General features: G+C 31.7%; 1 protein-coding gene and 4 long non-coding RNA genes across 6 annotated transcripts; 3 read left to right on the forward strand and 2 right to left on the reverse strand.

Moving 5' to 3' along the window:
* The first annotated feature begins 827 nt into the window (after positions 1 to 827).
* LOC113372650 lies at positions 828 to 2,297 on the forward strand. Its single transcript, XR_003366782.1, has 4 exons — positions 828 to 943; positions 1,568 to 1,573; positions 2,064 to 2,190; positions 2,252 to 2,297. It is a non-coding gene; the product is annotated as an uncharacterized LOC113372650 (long non-coding RNA).
* Positions 2,298 to 2,664: 367 nt separating this feature from the next.
* Positions 2,665 to 3,206, forward strand: LOC113372649. Its single transcript, XR_003366781.1, has 3 exons — positions 2,665 to 2,718; positions 2,783 to 3,022; positions 3,086 to 3,206. It is a non-coding gene; the product is annotated as an uncharacterized LOC113372649 (long non-coding RNA).
* Positions 3,207 to 10,086: 6,880 nt separating this feature from the next.
* Positions 10,087 to 10,841, reverse strand: LOC113374014. The gene is made up of 4 exons (XR_003366923.1): positions 10,827 to 10,841; positions 10,561 to 10,631; positions 10,257 to 10,496; positions 10,087 to 10,193 (listed from the first exon to the last, which is right to left on the reverse strand). It is a non-coding gene; the product is annotated as an uncharacterized LOC113374014 (long non-coding RNA).
* Positions 10,842 to 11,290: 449 nt separating this feature from the next.
* On the reverse strand, positions 11,291 to 14,025 carry LOC113373217. Of its 2 annotated transcripts, none has more exons than XR_003366897.1 (4): positions 13,905 to 14,025; positions 13,193 to 13,198; positions 12,582 to 12,708; positions 11,291 to 11,323 (listed from the first exon to the last, which is right to left on the reverse strand). It is a non-coding gene; the product is annotated as an uncharacterized LOC113373217 (long non-coding RNA). The 2 variants fall into 2 exon arrangements; XR_003366898.1 differs by lacking the exon at positions 11,291 to 11,323 and adding an exon at positions 12,453 to 12,518.
* Positions 14,026 to 15,531: 1,506 nt separating this feature from the next.
* On the forward strand, positions 15,532 to 16,979 carry LOC113373638 (probable RNA polymerase II nuclear localization protein SLC7A6OS). Its single transcript, XM_026613922.1, has 4 exons — positions 15,532 to 15,785; positions 15,880 to 16,220; positions 16,447 to 16,628; positions 16,756 to 16,979. Exons 1-4 carry the CDS (start codon positions 15,636 to 15,638, stop codon positions 16,977 to 16,979), a joined length of 897 nt encoding a protein of 298 aa, XP_026469707.1. The 5' UTR covers positions 15,532 to 15,635.
* Positions 16,980 to 18,303: the final 1,324 nt, after the last annotated feature.

An 18,303-nucleotide genomic window follows, 5' to 3' on the forward strand; every position in this document is an offset into this window, starting at 1 on the left:
AGGAGTGTTTTCTCACAGAATGTCATTTGATTTTGATAATTTAAAATAAACGAAATTTAAAGAAAAATGTAATATTAAACATTTTTTAAAAAAAATTATATTTTTCTTTTGACCTTGGTTTGATTTTTTAATATTTCAAAATATTCAACCAACTCTACTCTCAATAAGTACACAGTAAGACTCTTTTGCGCTAACTTTGTTAGTTTACAAATGTTTTGTGGCTAGTTTGTATCATCATTAGTTATTTTATTGTAAACTAATAAGTTAAAACATGAAAAAATTGTATGTTTGTATTTATATAATATTTATTGGCTTCACGTGTTGCAGGAATGTAGAACTAAATTTTCTATCAAAATTTAAAAGCACTTCAAAATTATTCATGTATATGAGTGATATATAAATAAAACAGTGAAAATTTGTCTGTATATTTAAAAATGTGAAAATATTTAACAAATTTTATACTTGAGAAAGGAAAAGCAAACAAGTGTACTGTAAAACACAGGTTAGTGAAAAAAAATAAAATTTATTCTACACCAAATTTATTTATTTCAATAAACAACAACTAATTCATTGCAGTGTAAATTTTTAGAGAGTTTACTAAAAGAATGGAATATCGTTATTTAATTTATAAAACCCTTAATGTTAAAATTGAAGATTCAAATAAACGTCGTTTCGATTTCAAAACAGAAGAGGCGTTCGAGTTCCTGAAACGCCATCTTCGACCGAGCGAACGTGCACGCTCTGCAGTCGCACGTCTACAAGTCTTTTGCACATCTATGCTTTGCGACTATAGGAGTTCGGAGAGGGAGTTGCCATTGCGAGTGAGAGTTCATTTCCATCGTGGCGATTGCTGGAAGAAGACATCGAGACGTCGTCGAACACGGACGAGCGGGCCTGACCCTTCGCTGCCTGTGGAGTACATGCGACCTGCGAGCGTCACCTGGTACGTTGCACTTGTGCTAATTATATTTCTCTTTGCGGATTCACTCGGATTGCATTTCGTGTTTTAAGATGTTTTAGATTTAATTGAAACCTTTCCTCATTTTTGTTTTTTTTTTTTTTGAAAACGTGTGCTCGATTTATGTTGTTTTTGCTCAAGTCGTACTACTGTCTAAGACGTACGCCGGATATATTTATTTTATTTTGCATCATTTGGTGCCCACTGTTAAATAAAACTACATATTATTATTATGTTGACTGGGCAAGAGTTCACAAAGTTGCGAAAGTAAAAAATGACTGTCAATTCATTTTGTGAATTACTATGAGTACATTTATACGGATCGTTTAATTTGAAGTCTTATTTACATCATTATCATCTGCTAATTCACTTCAATTTATATATCAGAAGTATTGTGTAAATTGGACCACAATCATAATGTCATCAAGAATTTTAAAGCAAAATTAGTTTTCAAAATTAGTTGAAAAAAAGTTACAATTTGAACAACAAATTGACAAAGAATAGTTACAATTTGAATGAATATTTGAATATTTGGTGACGCATCAACAATGACATTTAATAATGTATGTATAATCAACTAAATTCAATAATAATTTGTGTATTTTGCAGGTGCGGGTAGGTTTGCGTTTGCTGCTACCAGAGTCCTTCAGTTTTTATACGAACATTGTTACTGTGACGCTCTGAATGTGGTATTTATTGGAATTGCATTTGGCACGAATAGATTTATTAACCGGTGATTTTGTTTAAGATATTAATTGATCAATACTTTAATTGTCACTATAACTTTTAGAAATTTACAAAGTCATTAAGGCATTGAATTTCATGATTCGAATGATCACGATATGTATTGCATGTGGGTTAATTTATTAGTTAGGTAGCATCAGTAGTTTTAATATTAATAACAAATACTAATACACTAATCTATTCAACTATTGAATAATAATGTGGTCGTTTGAATCATTTGAGATTATGCAATGTGGATTTGACATATTACATTAAATTTTAATTTTCACTGTTTGAAATTCATGTTAATGCATTTCATATAAAACCAAGTGCAATTTTTAAACTGCTAGAAAATTTCTACATTCTATTTCTGGTCATCAAGATGAAATCACATGGAGGCCTCAAAATATCATATCAAGCAAATTGTTGAGAATCCAATGGCCAAGTATCGAGTGAAAATTGAACACTGACTCACTTCACCGGGAATCGCTCTGAAAATAATTCTAAAAGTACGTTTTTATCCATAATCAGTATAAATGTGAACAATAAACAATGTTTATTTTTTTCCAGGTACTTTCAACTACTGCTGCTCTGCACACTGACCCCTCCACCAGGAATCGCTCTGAAAATAATTTAAAAAGTACGTTTTTATCCATAATCAGTTTAAATGTGAACAATAAATAATGTTTATTTTTTTCCAGGTACTTTCAATCACTGCTGCTCTGCACACTGACCCCTTCACCAGGAATCGCTCTGAAAATAATTTAAAAAGTACGTTTTTATCCATAATCAGTATAAATGTGAACAATAAATAACATGTTTATTTTTTTCAGGTACTTTCAACCTCTGCTGCTCTGCACACTGACCCCTTCACCAGGAATCGCTCTGAAAATAATTTAAAAAGTACGTTTTTATCCATAATCAGTATAAATGTGAACAATAAATAACATGTTTATTTTTTTCCAGGTACTTTCAACCACTGCTGCTCTGCACGCTGACTCACTTCACCAGGAATCTTTCCAGACACATTTTACCAGGTATGTCTTTAACCATATCAGTATAAATGCAAACATTCCTATAATGTTTCTTTCTTTTTTTCAGATCTTCTCTATCCAACTATTACTGCCCTGAAGCCTTAAAATCATTCACGTGAATGACTCGCAAGTGGTTTTTTTCAATGACTGTCTATAATTATGCATGATTAACTTAACTCTTATTAACTCAATAACATGACTAACCTCACTAACTTAATTAGGCAGTTAATATAAAAACCACTTGTTGAGTTTTACTATGAAGGTCTTAATGGGGTTACGTGGAAGACACCGCTGCATGATTAATCAGGTAATTTATACTTTATAGTATATTTTATGAACCTTGTTACTAATTCATTGTTTTCGTTTATAGGGTAACCAACTTCAAGCCAAGTGCTCTTCAACACTCAAGTTGCTCATGAGTGAGAACAATCATTTGATCTACTAATTATGCTGTCCATCCGTCCGTCCATCCATCCGTCCGTCCGTCCGTCTCTTCACCAGAGGAGATGCCTACTATGATATATTAAATAGTTAAGTGCTTAGATGTTAATGAAATAATGAATAAATATATTGTATTTAATTTAATTTGTTGTTTTAATTTAATTATGAGCCACTTTACGGCCAAATCACATTATGCTGTATCGTAAATTACAGAAATATTTAGATTAGTTTAAATAGAAATATTTAAACATGTCTACATTTTAAAAATTTCTTGTGTTATTAATAGGGATACTTATTTTTTCACTGTTTGGATGCATTCAAACATCTTGCCGCATCTTGGTTAAGCTCTTTATACCTTTGCTTTGACTAGGTAGAACTCTGCGTCATTGCTTTGACTCGATAGAAACGCGTTGACAATAGACTTTGCTTTTTTCCAAACCCTTATGTTAGTCAAGTGCCTTAAACATTCAATGTGTCAAACCGATGTTTTCTCTTGTTTAAATATTATACTTTTTATTATTTCTTTAAATGGTGCACTTTTTTTCTTATTGTTAGCTATAAATATCACTTAATTTAATATCATACTGTGTTATTATTATATATACTATAATATATTATATATATATATATATATATATAAATATATATATAAATATATATATATATATATATATGATAGGAAAGGTAGTAGAGACTAGAATTAAATAAATAACTAAAAAATATAGGCAAAAATATCTAACATGTACATGTGTATAGCTATAGCTACATAGATAGGTATGAGTATATGTATGTTTCATACATGTACATGTACGTCGTTGTGAATATGCATGCACGTTGCATATATGTATATACGTATATTTATATTTGTATAGTCGTACATGTATATGTGTACATATATAGGTATATATTGTTGTATCTGTATATCATGTGTGTGTATATCTATATATGCATGTATATATATATATATATGTGTATATGTGTGTATATGTGTATGTATATATATGTATATATGCGTAGGTTTATATGAGTGTACTTAGATATTTTTGCCTATATTTTTTAATTATTTATTTAATTCTAGTCTCTACTACCTTTCCTATCTTTTATATTTGGTTTGTTGTTAAGTGTTGCTGTTTGTTAATTTTCCTCTTATTGTATAGTTACTTTACCAATCCACACATATTATAATTACCTAGATATACTAATTTTTATACTGTTTTTAGATCCACTGATGATGACATTAAATTGAATGTCGAAACGTTTGGAAATAAAGATTATTTTATAAATCTTTGGCTTTTCTTTGTTTAATGTATCGCCCACAAGAACTCACTCACATATTTCAACATCAAAATTAACTACTAAATCATATATATATATATATATATATATATATATATATATTATACAATTAGACAAATGTTAATGTATTTTAGTCATTTTCATTACTGTAATTATATGAATAAATTAATGTATTATTAAATACTGTGATACATTGATTGGAAGTTTTGAATAAAACTATCTGAACTTTATTTGGAGTGTTTCATTTCACACAATTTTCAGTGATATATGTTAGAAACACACCGTATAAGTATAGGTATTATAAACATTAATATATTTGTTGATGTTATCATAAACATTAATATACTTATTAATTCGTTTTTCGGCGAGGATTTATTATTTTGAATAAATTTCATAAAATACATTACAATTTTTGTAATCTAATTCCATTATGATCAATGAAGTTAATAAAGTTATGACTTTGATAATTTCAAATAGACTAATCTATGGTTATTCACTCATTTCAAACATGTCAAAAATGTTAACACTTTTCACTCACTTGAATCTATACTATTATTCAAAGTGTTAATTAATTCATTTATATTAATATACTTTAAATATTGGTCAGTTTTACTTAACTTCGGACTTATACAATAAAGATCAATTTCTCAAATTGATTTTTTCCCTCTTTCGCACAATGACATCTTCATTTTTATTGAGATAATTTATTTTTATTAGATTATTTTATTATTATATTAATTGTATTAATTTTCACCGACACGTTTACGCTACCACCCCTTATCCTTATTTTACACTACCTTAACCTAATACCTACCTACGTTAAGAACTAATACTCTTACCTTGCTTATCTTTACCACGTCTCGAACCTGCTACCCTGCTCTCTCCATTGACTCCCACCTCCTAACGCGCGACGCCACGACGATCACATTAGTAAACCGTTGCAAAGGAGATAATATTGTATATTTTAAACGAAAAAAACTAACAGGTCATATGGCCAAAAAAAAGTTGGGTTTGTATGGCCTGTGTTGGCGTAATGGTTAGAGTGATGGCTTCGTACCATAAAGGTACCGAGTTCGAATCATACCTCAGGACAAAAAAAGAGTATTGTTCACGTTGTGGTATTTATTTAGTGTTAAATAATAACACAAAACTAACTAACTAATTTAGATATAACAAACTAACAAGTCATGAGGCCGAAAGAAAGCAGAATCGATGTGGCCTGTGCTGGCGTAATTGGTAGAGCGATGGATTCGTACCCATAGAGTGCCGAGTTCGAACCATACCTCGGGACAAAAAATGGAAAGCGTGGAATTTATTATTTATTGTAAGATAGCACAAAGATAAAATTTGGATTTAATAAACTAACAGGTCATGAGGCCGAAAAAAAGCAGAATCGATGTGGCCTGTGTTGGCGTATTGCTAGCGTGCTAGCTTCATGTCAACAGGGTACCGAGTTCGATTCATACCTCCGGACACAAAACGCAAAATAGCGTGACTGTTGACGCTGTGGAACGAGGTATGCACGGAATCACATCCGTTCGAATTTGAGACCCCAGGCAGGTATGCTCCCCTCGATCTCGATTGAGAGGAGAGATACGCGCGAGAATCCCGCGTCATCCCCTAATGAACCCCGCAGCAGCCCCGAAAAGGGCGAGGGGGTATTATAGGGGGGTGTGGGGTTCACGAATCCGCGACCCGCGACCCTGTGGTCCGACCCTCCCGGAAAAGGGAGAGGGGGGACTATAGGGGGGTGAGGGTTCCGCGCGACGACCACCACTGGGTCGCGCCGGTTGAAAAGCTGGGTGCGACACAGGTTGGGTCGGTGTGCGAGTCCCGGAGCACCCTCGAGTGCGATGATGGGGATGTGGGTGAGGAAAATGCGGTGCGAGGAAAAAGGGGGTGGAAGGATATGAGGAGGGAGATAGGGTTGGTGGGAGAGATAGGGGGAGAGATAGGGGTGGGTAAAGAGATAGGGGGAGAGAGATAGGAGAGGGAGAGATCGGTGGAGGGATGAGAGCGGGGGGGAGAGACGGAGGGAGGGATGGAAGAGGAAGGAAGCGGTAGGGAGGAGACTAAACGCATTTTACATACATAAAGCGACGGTCGGCGCCCGTCGCTCCATCCATCCCTCCCTCCGTCTCTCTCCCCGCTCTCATCCCTCCCTCCGTCTCTCTCCCCCGCTCTCATCCCTCCTCCTATCTCTCCCCTCTCCTTATCTCTCTCCCCCTATCTCTCTCCCTACCCTTATCTCTCCCCCTATCTCTCCCACCAACCCTATCTGTCCTCCTCATATCCTTCCACCCCTTTTTCCCTCGTCACCGCATTTTCCTCACCCCACATCCCCATCATCGCACTCGAGGGTGCTCCGGGGACTCGCACACCGACCCAACCTGTGTCGCACCCAGCTTTTCAACCGGCGCGACCCAGTGGTGGTCGTCGCGCGGAACCCTCACCCCCCTATAGTCCCCCCTCTCCCTTTTCCGGGAGGGTCGGACCACAGGGTCGCGGATTCGTGAACCCCACACCCCCCTATAATCCCCCCTCGCCCCTTTTCGGGGCTGCTGCGGGGTTCATTAGGGGATGACGCGGGATTCTCGCGCGTATCTCTCCTCTCAATCGAGATCGAGGGGAGCATACCCGCCTGGGGTCTCAAATTCGAACGGATGTGATTCCGTGCATACCTCGTTCCACAGCGTCAACAGTCACGCTATTTTGCGTTTTGTGTCCGGAGGTATGAATCGAACTCGGTACCCTGTTGACATGAAGCTAGCACGCTAGCAATACGCCAACACAGGCCACATCGATTCTGCTTTTTTTCGGCCTCATGACCTGTTAGTTTATTAAATCCAAATTTTATCTTTGTGCTATCTTACAATAAATAATAAATTCCACGCTTTCCATTTTTTGTCCCGAGGTATGGTTCGAACTCGGCACTCTATGGGTACGAATCCATCGCTCTACCAATTACGCCAGCACAGGCCACATCGATTCTGCTTTCTTTCGGCCTCATGACTTGTTAGTTTGTTATATCTAAATTAGTTAGTTAGTTTTGTGTTATTATTTAACACTAAATAAATACCACAACGTGAACAATACTCTTTTTTTGTCCTGAGGTATGATTCGAACTCGGTACCTTTATGGTACGAAGCCATCACTCTAACCATTACGCCAACACAGGCCATACAAACCCAACTTTTTTTTGGCCATATGACCTGTTAGTTTTTTTCGTTTAAAATATACAATATTATCTCCTTTGCAACGGTTTACTAATGTGATCGTCGTGGCGTCGCGCGTTAGGAGGTGGGAGTCAATGGAGATAGCAACGTAGCAGGTTCGAGACGTGGTAAAGATAAGCAAGGTAAGAGTATTAGTTCTTAACGTAGGTAGGTATTAGGTTAAGGTAGTGTAAAATAAGGATAAGGGGTGGTAGCGTAAACGTGTCGGTGAAAATTAATACAATTAATATAATAATAAAATAATCTAATAAAAATAAATTATCTCAATAAAAATGAAGATGTCATTGTGCGAAAGAGGGAAAAAATCAATTTGAGAAATTGATCTTTATTGTATAAGTCCGAAGTTAAGTAAAACTGACCAATATTTAAAGTATATTAATATAAATGAATTAATTAACACTTTGAATAATAGTATAGATTCAAGTGAGTGAAAAGTGTTAACATTTTTGACATGTTTGAAATGAGTGAATAACCATAGATTAGTCTATTTGAAATTATCAAAGTCATAACTTTATTAACTTCATTGATCATAATGGAATTAGATTACAAAAAATTGTAATGTATTTTATGAAATTTATTCAAAATAATAAATCCTCGCCGAAAAACGAATTAATAAGTATATTAATGTTTATGATAACATCAACAAATATATTAATGTTTATAATACCTATACCTATACGGTGTGTTTCTAACATATATCACTGAAAATTGTGTGAAATGAAACACTCCAAATAAAGTTCAGATAGTTTTATTCAAAACTTCCAATCAATGTATCACAGTATTTAATAATACATTAATTTATTCATATAATTACAGTAATAAAAATGACTAAAATACATTAACATTTGTCTAATTGTATAATATATATATATATATATATATATATATATATATATATGATTTAGTAGTTAATTTTGATGTTGAAATATGTGAGTGAGTTCTTGAGGTTGTGAACGTTTCGACATTCAATTTAATGTCATCATCAGTGGATCTAAAAACAGTATAAAAATTAGTATATCTAGGTAATTATAATATGTGTGGATTGGTAAAGTAACTATACAATAAGAGGAAAATTAACAAACAGCAACACTTAACAACAAACCAAATATAAAAGATAGAAAAGGTAGTAGAGACTAGAATTAAATAAATAATTAAAAAATATAGGCAAAAATATCTAAGTACACTCATATAAACCTACGCATATATACATATATATACATACACATATACACACATATACACACATATATATATATATATATATATATATATATATATACATGCATATATACATATACACACATGATATACAGATACAACAATATATACCTATATATGTACACATATACATGTACGACTATACAAATATAAATATACGCATATACATATATGCAACGTGCATGCATATTCACAACGACGTACATGTACATGTATGAAACATACATATACTCATACCTATCTATGTAACTATAGCTATACACATGTCCATGTTAGATATTTTTGCCTATATTTTTTAATTATTTATTTAATTCTAGTCTCTACTACCTTTCCTATCTTTTATATTTGGTTTGTTGTTAAGTGTTGCTGTTTGTTAATTTTCCTCTTATTGTATAGTTACTTTACCAATCCACATATATTATAATTACCTAGATATACTAATTTTCATACTGTTTTTAGATCCACTGATGATGACATTAAATTGAATGTCGAAACGTTTGGAAATAAAGATTATTTTATAAATCTTTAGCTTTTCTTTGTTTGATATATCGCCCTCAAGAACTCACTCATATATATATATATATATATATATATATATATATATATATTATAGTATATATAATAATAACACAGTATGATATTAAATTAAGTGATATTTATAGCTAACATTAAGAAAAAAAGTGCACCATTTAAAGAAATAATAGAAAGTATAATATTTAAACAAGAGAAAACATCGGTTTGACACATTAAATGTTTAAGGCACTCGACTAACATAAGGGTTTAGAAAAAAAGCAAAGTCTATTGTCAACGCGTTTCTATCGAGTCAAAGCAATGACGCAGAGTTCTACCGAGTCAAAGCAAAGGTATAAAGAGCTTAACCAAGATGCGGCAAGATGTTTGAAAGCATCCAAACAGTGAAGAAACTGTTCTACACAATTGACTACACTAAAGAGTGCACTCAATAAGTATCCCTATTAATAACACAAGAAATTTTTAAAATGTAGACATGTTTAAATATTTCTGTAATTTACGTTACAGCATAATGTGATTTGGCCGTAAAGTGGCTCATAATTAAATTAAAACAAATGAAATTAAATACAATATATTTATTCATTATTTCATTAACATCTAAGCACTTAACTATTTAATAAATCATAGTAGGCATCTTCTCTGGTGAAGAGACGGACGGACGGACGGACGGACAGCATAATTAGTAGATCAAATGATTGTGTTCTCACTCATGAGCAACTTGAGCGTTGAAGAGCACTTGGCTTGAAGTTGGTTACCCTATAAACGAAAACAATGAATTAGTAACAAGGTTCATAAAATATACTATAAAGAATAAATTACCTGATTAATCATGCAGCGGTGTCTTCCACGTAACCCCATTAAGACCTTCATAGTAAAACTCAACAAGTGGTTTTTATATTAACTGCCTAATTAAGTTAGTGAGGTTAGTCATGTTATTGAGTTAATAAGAGTTAAGTTAATCATGCATAATTATAGACAGTCATTGAAAAAAACCACTTGCGAGTCATTCACGTGAATGATTTTAAGGCTTCAGGGCAATAATAGTTGGTTCGAGAAGATCTGCAAAAAAGAAAGAAACATTATAGGAATGTTTGCACTTATACTGATATGGTTAAAGACATACCTGGCAAAATGTTTCTGGAAAGATTCCTGGTGAAGTGAGTCAGCGTGCAGAGCAGCAGTGGTTGAAAGTACCTGGAAAAAAATAAACATGTTATTTATTGTTCACATTTATACTGATTATGGATAAAAAGGTACTTTTTAAATTATTTTCAGAGCGATTCCTGGTGAAGGGGTCAGTGTGCAGAGCAGCAGTAGTTGAAAAAACCTGAAAAAAATAAACATATTATTTAATGTTCACATTTATACTGATTGTTGATAAAAACGTACTTTTTAAATTATTTTCAGAGCGATTCCTGGTGAAGGGGTCAGTGTGCAGAGCAGCAGTGGTTGAAAGTACCCGGAAAAAAATAAACATGTTATTTATTGTTCACATTTATACTGATTATGGATAAATTAATCATGCAGCGGTGTCTTCCACGTAACCCCATTAAGACCTTCATAGTAAAACTCAACAAGTGGTTTTTATATTAACTGCCTAATTAAGTTAGTGAGGTTAGTCATGTTATTGAGTTAATAAGAGTTAAGTTAATCATGCATAATTATAGACAGTCATTGAAAAAAACCACTTGCGAGTCATTCACGTGAATGATTTTAAGGCTTCAGGGCAATAATAGTTGGTTCGAGAAGATCTGCAAAAAAGAAAGAAACATTATAGGAATGTTTGCACTTATACTGATATGGTTAAAGACATACCTGGCAAAATGTTTCTGGAAAGATTCCTGGTGAAGTGAGTCAGCGTGCAGAGCAGCAGTGGTTGAAAGTACCTGGAAAAAAATAAACATGTTATTTATTGTTCACATTTATACTGATTATGGATAAAAAGGTACTTTTTAAATTATTTTCAGAGCGATTCCTGGTGAAGGGGTCAGTGTGCAGAGCAGCAGTAGTTGAAAAAACCTGAAAAAAATAAACATATTATTTAATGTTCACATTTATACTGATTGTTGATAAAAACGTACTTTTTAAATTATTTTCAGAGCGATTCCTGGTGAAGGGGTCAGTGTGCAGAGCAGCAGTGGTTGAAAGTACCCGGAAAAAAATAAACATGTTATTTATTGTTCACATTTATACTGATTATGGATAAAAACGTACTTTTTAAATTATTTTCAGAGCGATTCCTGGTGAAGGGGTCAGTGTGCAGAGCAGCAGTAGTTGAAAAAACCTGAAAAAAATAAACATATTATTTAATGTTCACATTTATACTGATTGTTGATAAAAACGTACTTTTTAAATTATTTTCAGAGCGATTCCTGGTGAAGGGGTCAGTGTGCAGAGCAGCAGTGGTTGAAAGTACCCGGAAAAAAATAAACATGTTATTTATTGTTCACATTTATACTGATTATGGATAAAAACGCACTTTTTAAATTATTTTCAGAGCGATTCCTGGTGAAGGGGTCAGTGTGCAGAGCAGCAGTAGTTGAAAAAACCTGAAAAAAATAAACATATTATTTAATGTTCACATTTATACTGATTGTGGATGAAAACGTACTTTTTAAATTATTTTCAGAGCGATTCCTGGTGAAGGGGTCAGTGTGCAGAGCAGCAGTGGTTGAAAGTACCTGGAAAAAAATAAACATGTTATTTATTGTTCACATTTATACTGATTATGAATAAAAACGTACTTTTTAAATTATTTTCACAGCGATTCCTCGTGAAGGGGTCAGTGTGCAGAGCAGCAGTGGTTGAAAGTACCTGGAAAAAAATAAACATGTTATTTATTGTTCACATTTATACTGGTTATGGATAAAAACGTACTTTTTAAATTATTTTCAGAGCGATTCCTGGTGAAGGGGTCAGTGTGCAGAGCAGCAGTAGTTGAAAGGACCTGAAAAAAAAATAAACATTTTATTTAATGTTCACATTTATACTGATTGTGGATAAAAACGTACTTTTTAAATTATTTTCAGAGCGATTTCTGGTGAAGGGGTCAGTGTGCAGAGCAGCAGTGGTTGAAAGTACCTGGAAAAAAATAAACATGTTATTTATTGTTCACATTTATACTGATTATGAATAAAAACGTACTTTTTGAATTATTTTCAGAGCGATTCCCAGTGAAGTGAGTCAGTGTTCAATTTTCACTCGATACTTGGCCATTTGATACTCAACAATTTGCTTGATATGATATCTTGTGGCTTCCATGTGATTTCATCTTGATGACCAGAAATAGAATGTAGAAATTTACTAGCAGTTTAAGAATTGCACTTGGTTTTATATGAAATGCATTAATATGAAGTGAAAACAGTGAAAATTAAAATTTAATGTAATATGTCAAATCCACATTGCATAATCTCAAATGATTCAAACGACCACATTATTTTTCAATAGTTGAATAGATTAGTGTATTAGTATTTGTTATTATTAATATTAAAACTACTGATGCTACCTAACTAATAAATTAACCCACATGCAAGACATATCGTGATCATTCGAATCATGAAATTCAATGCCTTAATGACTTTGTAAATTTCTAAAAGTTATAGTGACAACTAAAGTATTGATCAATTAATATCTTGAACAAAATCACCGCTTAATAAATCTATTCGTGCCAAATGCAATTCCAATAAATACCACATTCAGAGCGTCACAGTAACAATGTTCGTATAAAAAACTGAAGGATTCTGGTAGCAGCAAACCCGCACCTGCAAAATACACAAATTATTATTGAATTTAGTTGATTATACATACATTATTAAATGTCATTGTTAATGCGTCACCAAATATTCAAATATTCATTCAAATTGTAACTATGCTTTGTCAATTTGTTGTTCAAATTGTAACTTTTTTTTAAATAAAAGAAATAAAATTATGCATTTAAAACAAAAAATGGCTTTCATGGAAAAGTAATTTTGCTTTAAAATTCTTGATGACATGATGATTGTGGTCCAATTTACACAATACTTCTGATCTATAAATTGAAGTGAATTAGCAGATGATAATGATGTAAATAAGACTTGAAATTAAACGATCCGTATAAATGTACTCATAGTGATTCTCAAAATGAATTAACGGTCATTATTTTTTACTTTCACAACTTTTTACTATTACTTTCGATTATTTCTGCCATTCAATTGTAAACTCTTGCTCAGTCAACAAAATAATAATATGTAGTTTTATTTAACAGTGGGCACCAAATGATGCAAAATAAAATAATTAGATAAAATATATCCGGCGTACGTCTTAGACAGTAGTACGACTTGAGCAAAAACTACATAAATCGAGCACACGTTTTCAAAAAAAAAACAAAAATGAGGAAAGGTTTCAATTAAATCTAAAACATCTTAAAACACGAAATGCAATCCGAGTGAATCCGCAAAGAGAAATATAATTAGCACAAGTGCAACGTACCAGGTGACGCTCGCAGGTCGCATGTACTCCACAGGCAGCGAAGGGTCAGGCCCGCTCGTCCGTGTTCGACGACGTCTCGATGTCTTCTTCCAGCAATCGCCACGATGGAAATGAACTCTCACTCGCAATGGCAACTCCCTCTCCGAACTCCTATAGTCGCAAAGCATAGATGTGCAAAAGACTTGTAGACGTGCGACTGCAGAGCGTGCACGTTCGCTCGGTCGAAGATGGCGTTTCAGGAACTCGAACGCCTCTTCTGTTTTGAAATCGAAACGACGTTTATTTGAATCTTCAATTTTAACATTAAGGGTTTTATAAATTAAATAACGATATTCCATTCTTTTAGTAAACTCTCTAAAAATTTACACTGCAATGAATTAGTTGTTGTTTATTGAAATAAATAAATTTGGTGTAGAATAAATTTTATTTTTTTTCACTAACCTGTGTTTTACAGTACACTTGTTTGCTTTTCCTTTCTCAAGTATAAAATTTGTTAAATATTTTCACATTTTTAAATATACAGACAAATTTTCACTGTTTTATTTATATATCACTCATATACATGAATAATTTTGAAGTGCTTTTAAATTTTGATAGAAAATTTAGTTTTACATTCCTGAACACGTGAAGCCAATATTACATTTTTCTTTAAATTTCCTTTATTTTAAATAATCAAAATCAAATGACATTCTGTGAGAAAACAAAATGAGCAATTTGAATTATCTAGTGAAAACAAACCACTCCTTTGCAAAGTTGAAAAACAATTAAATGAATAAGATATAATAAATACTACTTTTACATTTTATGATTATTTTAATTGATCATTACAATTTTTACAAGTGTATTTTAATAATTAATTATTTTATAACTACTTAAGACTAATTTTATAAAAAATTTAGTACAGTAATCTATGTGATTACATATTGATTTGAGCAGTTAGTATAAGTTTTACAATGAAACAAAACTTTAAACAAAATTTTCATTTATCAAACAAGTTTCAAATCTAAATTTACTGCGATCATAATATAATAAACTACACAAATCAAAATTATGTATACAATTGTTAATTATAAAAATATTCTTCAAACAGCTTAAATGGTGTTCATAATAAATTAAAACCAATTTTTAAAATATAGAAAATTTAAAAATTATTTTTAAAAATGTGAAAATACCATACTAGATATATGTCGAAACACACACACACATACACATCACAAACATTATAAAGTTATTGGTATATAAAAGAACGCAAGTAAATATATACACACTGTAATACTATGCTATACATAAATTTAAAATCTTGTGATAACCAATTTTAAATCTAAGTGGTTAACGTTCTGTGTTAACCCTTGCTATTTGCTAAAATTGCTGCTTTTGACATCTGAATCTCTGCTCTCTGGTATTGACGGAAACTTCACATCGCTACAGAAAGTGTTTTAGAGAAATGTCAGATTTACTCACTGATTTTAGTTGCTTTTACTTTTACATCATTGTTGTATATATATAATAAATGATAAATGTGCACAAAATAAAATTGAAAAAGTATACTTTCTGGCGATTCTTCGCTATGTTTAAACTCGTTAAAACTCTTCTTTTGTGAAAAATGTGAAAATGTTTTTTATAGCTGTTTTGTTGAATTGAAAATATTTAACACAAAATTTCAAAGCAATTTAGTCATTGTAGCAATTCAATTAATTCAACCCTCAATTTCTTGATACTAAAAAAGTTGAAATGGCTGCTGTAATTCGAGTTAAACGAAGAATATTTGATGAACCTGTGGATAGTCTGGTTATTAATTGTAAAAGAAGGAAGACTGATGACACAGACAGCGAAACCTCGGTATCAGCGCTTATCAAATTAGCTACTACGCTCAAAAATGAGGTATTACTTACCAATAACATTATTTATAAATTCATAATCATTATAATTTTTATTCATGTAAAAAAAAATCATAATGTTCTGTGTATTCCCACAGAATGAAAATATATCTGCACACTTATCTAAGATTACTAAAGAAGAAGCAAAGAAAACATTTAAAAGACATATCCCAAATATTACTACCAAACTTCGAAATGAACAAAAATTGCAAGCTCAAAATAATAGATTTAAAGTAATAAATTGTTTTCGAACATTAGATGATTCTAAAGAAGCTTCGAATGGAGAGAAAAATCAACTAACAGTGGTGGATATTGAACAAAAAATGGAAGCAAATAATATTTTTTTATTAGAATCTGAAACAAAGTTAACCACTAATTATGTATATGATTTATATTATATGGATGAAGTTGATGATATGATTTTGGATAACATGCTCAGGTATTTTTGAAACTGATATTTTATATATATATATATATATATAAAAAAGTTTTTTTTACTTGGTGTTACTGCCCAAATCAAAATAACTCATCAAAATATATATCAACATCAAATTCACATACTTTAATATATATATATATATATATATATATATATATATATATATGCATGCATGCATGCATTAATTTTTTGATAATTTTGAATATAATGTTCAAATTTGAAACAGTATTCATGAGGCCACTGATGATTTAGTATTTGGAACATTTCGGGAAGGTGGTTACAAGAGTTCAGATGATTATGACACAGATGACTCAAATGATGAGAATAACTACAGAAATGATTATCCTGATTCCGATAATAGCATAAATGAAGGCGTTATGAGAAAAGCCATTGGAGATCTGTCTTTAGGTTTGTATTAACTAATCATGTGTCATCTGTATAGATATCTATTTATTTTTAAATATTGATTTAAATTCCGATTTTTATTCATATTTATTCATCATTTTTAACATATTTTATTGAATACTATTGTTAGGCGAAGATCTCTCAAGTGATGAAGGAGAAGGATTTATTTATAGCGTGGATAGCGAAGGATTTGCTTTTGAAGGTGATGTTGATGATGATGATAAACAGAGATATGGAGAAAAATATGCGCGATATAAATCAAGGGTTCTTAAAGAATTAAATGACACTGAAACTGACAGTGACAATGAAAGAGAGGATTATTATGATTGTTTGAATTATGAAGAATCAGATTAAATTATTTTTGTTAAAAATGTTAAATTTAAAATTGTTATAATAAATTATTCAATTAATTTGCATTGTAATCATTTATATATATATATATATATATATATATACAGTAGAATCCGATTAGTATGACGCCGGATATATTGACAACCGCTTATTATGACGTAATTTTAAAGGCAGTTTGGTTTCCATATAAAATTTCTTAAAAAAACAGCTGTCTAGTCGGATATGTTGACCTCGCTTACATTGACATTTCGCTTATAATGACCCATTTTTGAAAAAAAATTTGGTCCAAGTATAATGACCGACATGATTTTACACCTCCGATAACATAGAGTTCATGTTTTTCATTGCACATTGTTATGGTATGGCACCACTGTGAACTACCCTTGTGTGTCAGGTCGCTACATACCTTCAGGTCTCTATGTTGCACGAAATTCGCGCTATGGGAACTTTGGCAACTTCCGGCATGGACGACCTCGTGCAAAAAATAAGTAGGCTCATTCTTGGAAGCGATAACATCTGCTATAGTTTACTGAATTAGTAAAGTTCAGTATTTTTTACTATTTTTACCCAGTAATTAAAATTCAAACAAAAATTACAGATTTCTTACATTAAAAAATGCATTGTTATGTCATATTTTTAATTAAATTTGTCAATTTGTTAGTATGTGTCATTTTTTACCTTAATTTTTGTATTAAATTACTGAAATTAATAACATATTCGCCAAAAAGTGTTTTTTTTTTTCAGTACGCTTAGTATGACGACCGCTTAGTATGACGATTTTTCGCCGTCCCTTGAATGTCATACTAAGCGGATTCTACTGTATATTTATATATACAATGTTATTAATTATTATATATGTTTATTATTTCTAAGTACTGTAGCACCTTTATTAATATTTTTTGTATTTATTAGCTTTCACAATACCTGATATCCAAATACAATTCTTTAATTTTTGCCTCTTTTTATGATATTTTTATATCACAATTTAGAAATTGAAAAACCTATTAAAAGAAAACTATTTCATTTAAAAATTAACAAAATCTGCATACATTACTTCAATAAACGCAATGAAACTATTGCAAAAAATACCTCATTTGACATTTTTTGTTCGAGCGAAATCATACATTTGTAACCACCAGCCACTAAGTTAGGTAAAGTGACAAATACATCACAGAGAAAATAAATTTGAAAAAAAGAGGAGGGTACCATAGATAAATAAGTATAAAAGAATGAATAATAAGATGATAAACATAGATAAATAAACATGATAATTGTGATTATCATCTTATTATTGTATTATTCTTGTGGACTTTAGTTGGTATGAAAT

Source organism: Ctenocephalides felis, unplaced genomic scaffold (genome assembly GCF_003426905.1).
Source record: "Ctenocephalides felis isolate EL2017-DRISC unplaced genomic scaffold, ASM342690v1 CF-g0.4_SCAFFOLD_01604, whole genome shotgun sequence".
Taxonomy (NCBI): Eukaryota; Metazoa; Arthropoda; class Insecta; order Siphonaptera; family Pulicidae; genus Ctenocephalides; species Ctenocephalides felis.

Excerpts from the sequence above, each read along its gene's own strand:
- LOC113373638 (XM_026613922.1), top strand. The coding sequence starts at position 15,636 with ATGGCTGCTGTAATTCGAGTTAAACGAAGAATATTTGATGAACCTGTG. Across the intron at positions 15,786-15,879 it reads CTACTACGCTCAAAAATGAG|AATGAAAATATATCTGCACA; the intron begins GTATTACTTACC and ends GTATTCCCACAG. Across the intron at positions 16,629-16,755 it reads CATTGGAGATCTGTCTTTAG|GCGAAGATCTCTCAAGTGAT; the intron begins GTTTGTATTAAC and ends TACTATTGTTAG.